The sequence below is a fragment of the Mastomys coucha genome, unplaced genomic scaffold, assembly GCF_008632895.1.
Source record: "Mastomys coucha isolate ucsf_1 unplaced genomic scaffold, UCSF_Mcou_1 pScaffold4, whole genome shotgun sequence".
Lineage (NCBI taxonomy): Eukaryota > Metazoa > Chordata > Mammalia > Rodentia > Muridae > Mastomys > Mastomys coucha.
Window position 1 is genome coordinate 34,989,146 of NW_022196910.1, and position 12,596 is coordinate 35,001,741.

A 12,596-nucleotide genomic window follows, 5' to 3' on the forward strand; every position below is an offset into this window, starting at 1 on the left:
CTAAAATTTGTCCTAAAAGCAAATGTAAAACTATAGTGGATAATGCTGTTTTCTAATGCAAAAAGTAATAGATTTTTTTCTACCTAGTAGAAGACATTAATGGGTAGTTACTAAGTACATCAAATGCCTATAATTTCCCAAATGACTTGAAGTGGAAAAAAAAGGAGTAATAGAAACATAATTATTGCCTCAAAACTTTATAATTTCTCAAATAAATATGTTTTGGTAGACAGATGTGTAGTAAATATGTCTTTATTAGGAATATAGTTTATAATTGATAAGTAAACATAATTTAAATGAATTAATGCAAGAGAAAGGACCCTTGTCACACATTGGAAACTATTTGCATAGACAGTGTAACATGGATTAGACTATAAATGCTTTTGCTAGGCAGTTATAAATTATTTTTATATTTAAAATGAAAATATCACTTGGCATAATTTTCTCTACTACTTGAAATGGCATCACAAAAATATCTCAAACAGAAACAACATATTCTGTGGAACAGGTCATTCTTGATACAATGTTATCAAAGAAATTTCCTTTTGCTCATTATGACTTAAAGTATTCAGAAGAGTAGAATTTTAAAAAATAATAAATATATAAATATTCCATTATGGTTTCTTATACAAATGCTTCTACCCTTCCTAGTGGGAGTGTAGTTTCCAGACCTACAACATCACTACTACCAGGTATCTTGTTCAAAAAGTTGAACCCAAGACTCCTCTGCAACCTATGGAAACAGAGTCCACACTTTAAGAACATCCCCAAATGATGTGCATCATGCACACTAAAGTCTAAAAGTTTTGTTACATGGTTATCACAGTGAAGGTAGATATATGAATTTACTAGAAATGGTAGCTAGTACAAGTCAAAGCATCTTTTAACTGCCCTTCCTCTACCATGTAGGCAGACTGTTAAAAAAAAAAAGTCAAACCAGTGATTTTTAACTTTCTAATTTAGTCATAATTATGCTAGTCTCTAAGAGAAGCCTCCCCCAAAATATAATTCTTTGCACTGAAGTATAGTGAAATACAATCCAATTGCACAAATATAAAATAATCAGAATGAATTTAGCAACCTGGTTTTATATGCTGACTATTAAAACAATAGGACCTAAGAACTAGAGAGATCAATCCAAGTCAGAAAATACAAGTAATAGAACATACATTGATTGCTGGCCCTTTTCATATGCTCCAAACAAGACACATACCAAAACACAAAACATAGAATTTCCACAGTCCGACGTGTTATTGATTGAGCCACTGAAAGAGACAGTTCAACATAACAAAGGCTACTTTGACAAATTTATTGCTAACATCATCACAAACCAGGAGCCAACAGAACTGCCGAATGCCCCCACTCATTTTTAGATATTATTTGGAGCAATAAATCAAGTGTAGAAAAATAAAGGATGCAAGTACGAAAATAACTGAAATATTCTCCCATATTCAGATGATATGGCAGGTTGCATAGCAGAATTGACAAAATTACAGCAGAAAATGTGGAAAAGCAAGCAATAACTTCATCAAAGACAAAATCAGCTTACAAAAATCAGTAGGCTTTCTATATATTCAATAAGAAACATGTTGAGAAGAAGATCCCATTCACAATTGCCTATAGAAACTAAAATATCTAGAAATAAACATAACCAAGGATGTTTAAGGTTTCTACAGTGACATTAAATCTCAAATTAGAAAAAACAAAACTGAAGAAGACACTAGATGAAGAAAACACATCCCAAGCTCATGAACTAATAAAATTACTATTGTGAAGTAAGCATTCTATCAAAAGCAATTTTAGATCTAATGTAATCCCAATAAAGATCTCCACAACATTCTTCACAAAAATTGGAAAGACAAAAAAACAAACAAAACAAAACAGTGCCAGACAACCTGGATGTTCACGTGTAGAAGAATGAAATTAGACCCATACTTATCACCCTGCACAAAAATAAACTCTAAATCGATCAAAGACTTTCCAGTAAAACCTGAAGCCCTGGAACTGATAGAAAAAAAAATATATAGACAGTACCTTCCAAGATGAAAGTGTAGAAAATAACTTTCTAAATAGAAGATCACTTGCATTAAGGCAAAAAAATAGCAAATGAGACTTCACAGAATCACAATTTGTAAAGTGAAGAGGCAACTAAGAGTGAGAGAATCTTTGCAAGCTATATATCTGATAGAGGATTAATATCCAGAATATACAAAGAATAACAAAATAAAAGAATTATAAAAAACAAATGACATGGGCACAAATCTCAAAAAAATTCTACAAGAAGAAATAAAAATAACTAAGAAATATTTCAAAAAGAGTGTTCAATGTATTTACTAATCAGGAAAGTGAAAACTAAGATTATTTTGAGATTTCCTCTTACCCCAAAGAAAATGGTTAAGATCAAGAAAACAACAAATGCTGGAGAGAATAGGGAAACAGAAGATATTGCTGGTAGGATTGTAAACTGGTGCAACAACTGGAATTCATTCTGGAGGGTGCTCAAAATGTTAACAATAGATCTATTGTATAATGCAGATATATCACTCTAGTGTGTGTCCGAATGTTCATTGTTACTCTATTCGTTGTAACTATGTAATAACAACAATCTAAATGCCCCTCAACTGATGAATGAATAATAAGATTTGGCATATATACACATTTGTTCTACTCATCTGTAAGAAGACTGAAATAAAATTTGAAGGTGGATGTAACTAGAAAATATTATACTGAATGACTCAACTCTGTCCTAGAAAACTAATGCTACATACTTTCACTTATGTATGGGCCATAGTTCTGAATATTAATATATAATTATATAACTTGGAGTAACTGTGGATACAAGGAAAGTAAAGGAAGAAAGAAAAGAAAGAAAGAAAGAAAGAAAGAAAGAAAGAAAGAAACCATGGTAGTGGGAAAAGAATGAGATTTAGAAATGGATTAGTAGGACACTGGCACTAGGAAAGGAGAATGTGAAAGCTAGACATGTGTGAAAAGAGGCCAATACAGACCATGGGGGAGGAGGACACACAATACAGGGTAGCTTGAAATGAGTTGGTCAGGGCAGTCCAAAGAGTCCCAAAATAATAAAGGTGATTGATATTGCCCTCTTGGTTGCCTCCCAGAACTTGAAGTTGAGACTCCATTACTGAAGACACCACACACTTCAGACAGAGGACTTGAAGCATTGTGCTGGAACTAACCTGGAATTTTCTCCCTGAGGTATAGCTTTCATAGTTACTTAGTTAGAATTTTTTATTGCCACATTGAAAGACCACAAGCAAAAATAATTTGAATGTGAGGATAAGAACTCAAACAGGGCAAGCACCCGGAGGCAGGAGACAATGGAGAGACCACAGAGGAGTGCTGCTTACTGGCTCGTTCATCTTAGCGTGCTCAGCCTGCTTTTTTATAGAACTCAGGACCACCAGCCCAAGGATGGCATCCCCCTCAATTGTCTGGACTCTATCCAATAAATCACTAATTTAAAAAATGCCCTACAGGCTTTCCTACAGCTAGATCTTATAGAGGCATTTTATCAATCAGGGATCCCTCCTTTCTGATGACTCTAGCCTGTGTCAAGTTGACATAAAATTACCCAGAATACATAGTATCTAAAGATAGTATGGAAATTGCCAAGGGAAAATAAGGAACCAATGGCTGTACACAAATGTAAACCCTATCCCAAGGGATGCTACGTATATCTTAGAGGTAACGAACAGCTTGGGGGTATATATTGTGTAACCTAGACTTAAAGCTGATTAAATAGTTGGGAATTCATAACTAGTACTGTAGAGCTTGCCAAGTAACAGTGTCTAATGAAGCAATGAAATCTAGAGGAGTTCATATTACTGCCACTTTCCTAAAACAATAAAATATCTAGGTCAATTCTAAATATGTATCCTTATACCTACAGATAAGTATACCTCCCATCTCTCATTAAAGAAGTTCTTTTTGCAGCAGACAGATAGCCATAAATGATCAAACTGCAAAGAAAAACAGACCATGGGTCGTCCGACCACAACCAATAGGTCTACAACATAATACTCATACATAAAAGCTAGGAATCATTGCAGAAGTGGAAAGATTGTAAGAGCCAGAGGACCAAGATGTCTGCTGTGCAATAGTGCCTTTTATACATGACAGAATTGCTGCACACATGAACTCTCAAAGATGCTGTCACTTAAACAAGCCTAATGACAAAACTAACTGAAGTACACTGTGGATAATGTAAATCTCATTAGATCCTACTCCTAGATAAAGATCTACAGATAATTAATGGTTCTTGTGAAAGGGAGAACCAGTCTTAAATATGGAGGAGATCCCTGATCCATTATCTAGCCACTAGGATTAGCCCTAAATACATAAACACATAAGTAACATTAAACAAACTCAACAAGCTGTATATGTACACATATGTGTGTATGTATGTGCATATGTGTATATGTGTGTATAGGTATAAAACAGTAATTAAAGAAGAGCTCATAAATTTAAAAAGAGTTAGGAGGACAGAAGAGTTTTGGGGGGAGAGAGCAAGGTGGAAATTATGTAAATGCACCATACATGTATGAAATTTAAAATATAAAAAATTAATTTAAAAATATACTTGATAAATGCCATAATTATAGGACAACAAATCCATTATTATTTTCCTATAAGAAGCTTAAAATCATTCATAAATGGCATCCCCTTTACAGATGCTAATTCAATGACACTTATTATGATACTTGTGAAGCAAGTACTCATAGAGAACTTCATTTCTTTAATACATAAAGAAAGGCTTCATTCAAGTTCATTGATACTCAATTTTGGAGAATTGTTCAAAATGGACCTTATACTCTACTTTATTGAGACAGGCTTATAAAACAGAATCACACATAAGCATAATATAACCTAAAAATTATTCCAGAACAATAGACTAATCATATGTTTAATTATTGGGGGCAGTACTCATTTTATTGTTTATGACTCCATTGGAAGACTTACAATTTTTTTCGTTTAGAAATTTAATTCTGAAATCAATAGTGTACAAACTATGTATATAGATTATCCATACATTTTATACATAGGAGAAATTTTAAGATTCTTTAGCATATACAAATCCAAGAATTTGCCAAAGGATAGCATCAAAATAACAAAATAGTATCCAGAGGCAAAAAGAATCTCTCTTGATTTTAAATTCATAAAAATAAAAATAAGGCTTAGCGTGTTATAGGTATACTTCACACCAAAGTAACAATAATTAAAATAATTTCTATTTAATGAGAAATGATTGTGTAATCAAGCCCTTTCTACCATTGGAGCTAGGTATAATCATTACTTTTAGTTTACAGACAAGGCAAAAAAGTATGGGGCTAAAGAGTTAGTCTATCCCTTACCAATAAGAGAACTTAAGATGAGTTTAAAGAAATAAATTCAAAATGACTATGGTATTCATAAGTTTTATTAATAGCATATACTAATATAATATGCCATCAATAACATGTTGTTCTTCACATTGTCTTTATGAAAGGTCAAAAAAAAATCAAGTACTTATGACCAACCTTTATCAAAAACACCTGGCAATCGCTGATATAGTCATACTCCAATCCATCAAAGGAATGATAATGCCGGTCCCCATATACTGTGCACACTGCAGGACATGGATAATACGTGCAATTGAACATCCCCCGCCGACAAACACTAATAAAAAAAATAACAAGAGTTATCTTATGGAGCAATTAGGTTCTAATTAGTATTTTTTTGTTTTTATTTTATGTATATGGGTATTTTGGCTGTATGTATTTCTACATATGATGTGTATGCATAGCACTTGTGACAGCTAGAAGGGAGGTTTGGGTCCCCTGAAACTGGAAATCAAACCAGGGTCCTCTGAAAGAGTGCCTAGTCATCCTAACAGACAGTCATCACTATAACAGTAGCATTTGCTAGAAGTCTAAATGTGTGCTCAGAAGCATTTGGAGTCAATAATCCTTATAGATAGTGCCAGTTCATTCTCAGAATGGCTATTACATTGACACATTTGTCATGTATTCACATTTATAGTACCAGACACCAAAGTTAAATCTGGGATGCACAGAAAATAGATAATGGGATGAAAGGTGAACATAGGCCTACCAGCACCCAGAGAGCACAATCCACCCCCTTTAGACAGTTTAAGCTACGTAGATACTTTCATCAAAATTTTAGAATACTTGTGCATGTTTTAAGGAAACTTAGCAAGACACAACTATTTTCGTGGCACTATGTTCACTGACTTCCAAACAGTCAAATGTCTATTGAATAATCCTCTCTCTTTTATAACACTTGGCATTTTCTTATCCATTTGCAGTATTTCTCCTATCAGGTTGCCAAGTTGTCATATTTCATACTTCTTCCCTAGGCTAGCAAAGATGCATTTAAAATGCCATTGTCCCCTTATAGAAAGTAGCTATTCAACCCCCAAGGGCCTGCAGCTCCAAATACAAGCTTGATTCCCATTCAATTTTGCTAGCCAGACACGCCAAGTCATGGCAGTAAAACAATCGAAATTAATACAAAGGCCGAGGAAAACGTCTGCAGAGGAATAAATGTCTGTTGTTACCAGGTGTAACATGGTGTTGAGATGACTTCCCCTGAGCTGTACTCCCAGTCTTTCCAGATGCAGGGACAGCTTTCAGGAACATAGCATTTTCCTTTGTGCTCTGCCATTCTTCCAGATGAGAAAGAAACATGATTAGAAAACCTGCAAGTATCAGACTGACTTGCAGTCTATAAATTTACCATATTCAATGCTGTCTTTTGCATTGAGGCATGAATCTGCTTTTCCATTTTATCCCCTTGGTCCTTGTGTATCCCAGGATTAACTAAATGCCAAGCACATGATCAGATATGACTTAACATTTTGTCATGTGGCACCATAAATATAAAACAGAAGGGTACATTTCTAGTGTGGTGAGTCAAAAGCAGATATCTTCATCACCGTTTGCTACTAAGAGAGTCTGCATTGTTTGACCATCCCTGGGGAAATAGTAAATAATGAACCAATAACATTTTCTGCTAAAGAATTTAGAAGGCAAACAAGCTTGTTTCTCAATGCTAAGATTTAAAATGATGATGGTTTGATTTAGGTGTGTTTAAATGAGAAATATAGCAAGTATTTCCCATTCCTTTTTATATTAATGTGTTGTTTTGAATATTAGTTGAGAACTGATGGGTTTTTCACACCTCATCAAAAGCTAGAAGAAAGATACAGTCATTTTTGTAACTGTTTTGTTGGTTGGGAAAGAGCATGTAATATATTAACAGTAACTGGGCACCTATGTTGTAACTGGTGTGCTGTGATGTGCTCAGCCATCCATGAAACAAATACCACTACATTCATTTTGAAAGAAATTGAACCTTGCCCCCAGGGTTATTTAATAAGAAGGACCAATATTTGAAGGCATTTATATTGACTTTTCCTCTACTTAGCATTATTCCAGTGTAGTGGTTTCTAAACTAAATCCACGTAGACCTTTTATAGACACTGGCCTTTCTGGGAAAATACACGATATACTAAGGCATTGTCTCAACATGAGCCAGAAAAGGTCACAACAAAGAGATGATAGCTTGAGATTACCATCATCAACATTTTACTAGAAGTTTGTTTGCAAATTTCTCCCAAAACCATCAGGAGCATCTCTGTGGATTTTAGCTCTGTCCATTTCACTGCAATTAAGGAAGGAGTCATGGCACTTCTCTACATTTCTTAAAAAGATTCCATCAGGAAATAAATGTCAGGCTTGAACTAAAAGTCAAGGGTTATGGGTCGTAAACAGCAGCAAGTACTCTATCTGAAATAAAATTTAGATAAAGATTTAATTGGCCATGTACAGTCACAATAAAAAAAATTGAGCAACATTGCAGGTTTTGTTATTTGACCACAACAAATATTTTCTTTCCCTTGTCCTTTTGACAAATTGTTTTCCTTGCTCATTCATTCTATGGCCTGATTTTCACCAACCTTTTTATTTTCTCCGTGTGTGCACTCTAGTCTACTGTGATCTTTCTCTCCCTCATATGCACGTCTCTTCTGAGCAGATTGATACCATTCCAAGATACTTGGCTGTTTAGACGTTTAGACAAAGGTGATTCTCCTGGGAGATAAACCACAAGACCTCCCTCCTCTGCCCTTGCTTTTTATGAGTTGATCCTGGGAATGTCTTTGTGGGACTTGTTCTTTGAGGAAGAAAGAGTGGCCTATTTACCTGAAATAGCTCTCTCTGTGTGTCTCTCTGTATCTCTCTGTCTCTCTGTCTCTCCTCTCTCTCTCTCTCTCTGTCTCTCTCTCTCTCTGTCTCTCTTCCCCCCTCTCCCGTGATTAGACAACCAAAAGCAGGGAGAACTGAATATATCTGTGCTTACATGGAAGCTAAGAGCCTCCATATTCTTTGTCTGTCTAGGTACATGCTATTTCTACAATTGAAGGAAATATATAAAGAGATAGCCTGCAATTAAATTGTGATTAATATATATTGAATACACTTTATACTACACACACACATACTTATTAATCTTACAGCATTGTACATATCATACAATGCCTGCCTAGTTGGGGATTGAGAAAAATATATGGGAGAAAAATCATTCAACTAACATTGTCAGAGCTGGAATTTGAGCTCAGATGTGAATAAAGTCAGAATTCCCACTAAAAGTACCTCCCCTATTTAGCATTAATATAGTAACCTTTAACATTAATAATTAAAGTAGTTGCCCTTACTATTACAAATTAGTGTCAATGATGATTATTGTAGCAATGGCATATATATGTGTGTATATATATATGTATATATATACACATATATACATATATATGATAAGCACACACATATATAAATAAATTATATATAATATATATATGATTATATGATTTTGAAGAAATCTCAACCTTACCTTTTGTTTGTTTGCTTGTTTGTTTTGTTTTTTTGTTTTTTTGAGACTGGGTTTATCTATGTAGCCCTGGCTGTCCTGGAACTCACTCTGTAGACCAGGCTGGCCTCAAACTCAGAAATCTGCCTGCCTCTGCCTCCCAAATGCTGGGATTAAAGGCATGTAGCACTGCCTGGCATAGCTGTCTTCAGATGCACCAGAAGAGGGCATCAGATCTCATAATGGGTGGTTGTGAGCCACCATGTGGTTGCTGGGATTTGAACTCAGGACCTTCGGAAGAACAGTAGATGCTCTTACCCACGTAGCCATCTCATCAACCCCTAACCTTACCTTAAAATGTGTTCTTCCTTCAGTGTGGTGCATAACCCAGTTTTATTGCACAGTGTTAAATTAGCCTAGCAAAATAGTTACAATAGTCTGCTAACTACCAACTCAAAGTTAACTAACCACTGTTCACAACAAAGATTTTGGCTATTCTTGGTAAAGAGTATTTTTAAATTATTTCTAAGTTGTGTGTGTGTGTGTGAGAGAGAGAGAGAGAGGGAGAGATATGCACACCTGGACCTATGTGTATCACGATATGGACATGGAGGTCAGAGGACAACTCAATATTATCAGTGATCTTCTTCCACCTTTATGTAGGTTCAAGAGATCCAGTTCAGGTGATTAGGCTGACAGGCAAGCTCTATTACCCAGTTAATATTATCTAGGTGGCCCCAAGAATATTTTTAACAGACTAATTTTCCTTTAAATCGTGAATGATTGTACTGTCTAGAAAGGGGAACTCACCCTGCAGCACAAACGCAGCCACTGATGCAAGGTGAGGATGGTGCACAGGTGAAGTTCATGGCCAGGTTTGCACATGTGGTCTCACAATTTATACCACCAGCTGGTAATTCAGGGTCAGGAAACCTGCAGTCAAAATATTCCTTCCCTTCTGGGCAGGCGTGGACTTCAGATACAAGCATGGATAGCCATTTAACTTTGTATTTGGCCCAAAATAATATCCACAAATCATCCAAACAAAACCCATTGACCAGATCATCACTATAGTGAAAGAAAGCTCTCATTCTGTGATTCTCGAGTTTATGAGCTTATTGGCATTACCCAGCCAGAGTCTGCTCCATATCAAAATTCCCAAAAGCTGTTTCAAACCTGAAAAGCTTAGCCACCTTCCCCCACAATTCACTAAATAACTAGCATATAATTTCTTGAAGACAAGAAAAAGAGCATGGTATGTTGATTAATTCACACACCTGAATTTTTAATTACTGAAGCTACATTTACATTTACTGTATTTAAACATTTACAAAGCCATAATAAATGCATGTTTTGTCTTGATCTTGCCTTGCCTCTGAGTCACTATTTTCATCAGTCTTTACTGCACTGTACAGAGTAGTACAGAGTAGTACAGGGCCCCTGTTACGAGGCATGACCAGGGGTTGGGTGGTACCTGTTTTGAGGCTTTGAGGCTGTCAGAAATCAAATAAGACACTTGTGTGGGACCAGTGGACTAGACTCGTGAGGACTCCATTGAGAAAGCAGGCTATCTAGTAATCCCTTTCACTGTGAGCTACCCTGAACTAAAAAGGGCATAGTGAGTGTTATCTTCAAGGCTCAGTAACATGGCCTATAGAGAAGCCCCAGACTGACCTAAATCCTAACAAAGTAAATCTAGAATGTGTAAATCAAAGGACATTTTATTGTTTTGTTTTGTGTTTCAAGGAACGAGTTCTCACTATCAAGCCCAGGTGGGCCTGTAATTTCTGCCTCTGATTTAGCTTCTTTAACGAGGAGTATAGATGGATACACACCACTATGCTTGGCTTAAAGCTGATTTATAACGATGTAAATTAAAAGAAGTAAAGGGACCATAATATCCCTATCTAATAGAATGGAAACCAAGAGTTGTCATTTTCCCAGAAGTGATTTATCTGACAAAAGTACAGATTTATACCATCCTCTAATTTGTAGATCTTCAGGAATACATAGTCCAGCAGAGAGTTTTACTCTAAGAGAAATAGCTATGGATATATTTTATAAACCCTTTGTTTTTATTTTCCATTTTTTATAACAGAGTCTTATATAAACCAGGTTTACTTCTAACTCTGCATGGCTGATCTGTCCTTGAAACCTGGATCGCCTTGCCTCTGCTTCCTCAGGGCTGGGTCACAGGAAAGTGCCACCACACTCTTGTTTTACACTATTTTCCATTTATTTCAAGTCATCCTAGAAGCTTGCTTCCCAGGCACACCCCAGAACCTAGAAACACTTACATTACCATGGCCATTGGGAAGGATTCAGAACCTCTGGAATGGCTTCTCATTCAAAATCAGAACCTAAGTCTTAACAAGATCACCACTTCGTTGTGTGGTTATTAAAAGCTGGGAAGTGTTGGTCTAAGATAGAATTTTCTGCTCTCTGATCCACGACTATGTTACAATCAATATCTAGGTTAAGTTATAATCCTAAAGTCTTTCAGGTACCTGAAGTGGTAGACAATATAAAAGCTATATGCCTGGCTGGCCACCTATGTCTCTAGGCAGCCTTATATACTTACTTCCCACTGTCCTACAAATACTATAATTAGTGATGTGAAAAAAGTCAGGAATCATTGGAACACAGTTCTGACTGCATGATATTACTATGTGCCCATGTTTGGGTAAGAAGGCTTATGAGAGCCTTCTGTCAGAAGAGTATGAGGTGGTGTTTAAGATACACGCTTCCCCGGGGAAAACCTTTATCTGGGACTCACCAGTAGAGGGTGTTGCTGGCTCATCACATTTCACAGTCCCATTTGTACATTGGCTAGAAGTAAAGAAATAGTTAACTTAAAGACCTAAATCTTGCATTTTATACAAATCAATCATTCCCTTCAGTCCAGCTCCAAGACAGCCACTTAATTTTGACATATTTTATCAAACACCCCCATGTAAGGGGCCTTGTTAAGGACAGGAGGATTAAAAGTCCACAGTATTGTTAATAGCCTGACCCAAATGCTTATATTCTAGTAACAAGAAAAATACAATTAATCTATACAACATGACACACAACACAGACATACATCTAAGATCTAAAATACTATTAAAAATCTGTTCATAACTGAGCTTTGGGTGGTCAAAGGTAATAAATACTGAACTATTCTAAAGAATGGGTGGAGGTTATGGCTTGGGTCAGAGAGGAAGATTCCAGTGCTTGATGGGAATGTATAAACTACAAAACATAAAATACTGCTCTGCTTAATCGGATGCCAGGAGATGAGGTGGGCAAACGGAGGTAAAGCCAGCCTCTGCTCTGACATTAGGATTTTTTTTTCTTGAGCTAAACTACCAAAGGCTTTAATCATAGAAGTGAGATGGTCAGTTTGAATGCCAAGACAACCATCCTGGCAGCATCACTGAAGACAAATTGAGTCACGATGTCATGCAATTGACTGTAACATGAAGAGGGGAACCATGTGGAGACATATAAACCTAGAAACTTCTTGTATAACACAATGATAACACACACACACCAAACCCTTGGAAACCCCGGCACAAATTTCCCTTCATCGTTAGAGCAGACCACACATTCTAAATTTGCAAAATGAAGAAACCAAAAGATGAAGAAGCACATCACATCAAAACCACCCACATGTATCTGTAAGCAATAGAATGTCACTCAGAGGTGTGTTAGCCCATACTGCCAAC

At 36.1% G+C, this 12,596-nt stretch overlaps 1 protein-coding gene across 2 annotated transcripts in view; it reads right to left on the bottom strand.

The window, feature by feature from the left end:
* Otogl (otogelin like) overlaps positions 1-12,596 on the bottom strand; it is a 149,978-nt gene that overhangs the window by 86,166 nt on the left and 51,216 nt on the right. For both annotated transcript variants that reach the window (XM_031349232.1, XM_031349231.1), the window contains exons 22-25: positions 11,663-11,715; positions 9,697-9,859; positions 6,581-6,688; positions 5,541-5,679 (exon numbers count right to left, since the gene is read on the bottom strand). In XM_031349232.1, the coding sequence (XP_031205092.1) occupies positions 5,541-5,679; positions 6,581-6,688; positions 9,697-9,859; positions 11,663-11,715 (463 nt within the window). The remainder of the gene's footprint in view (positions 1-5,540; positions 5,680-6,580; positions 6,689-9,696; positions 9,860-11,662; positions 11,716-12,596) is intronic.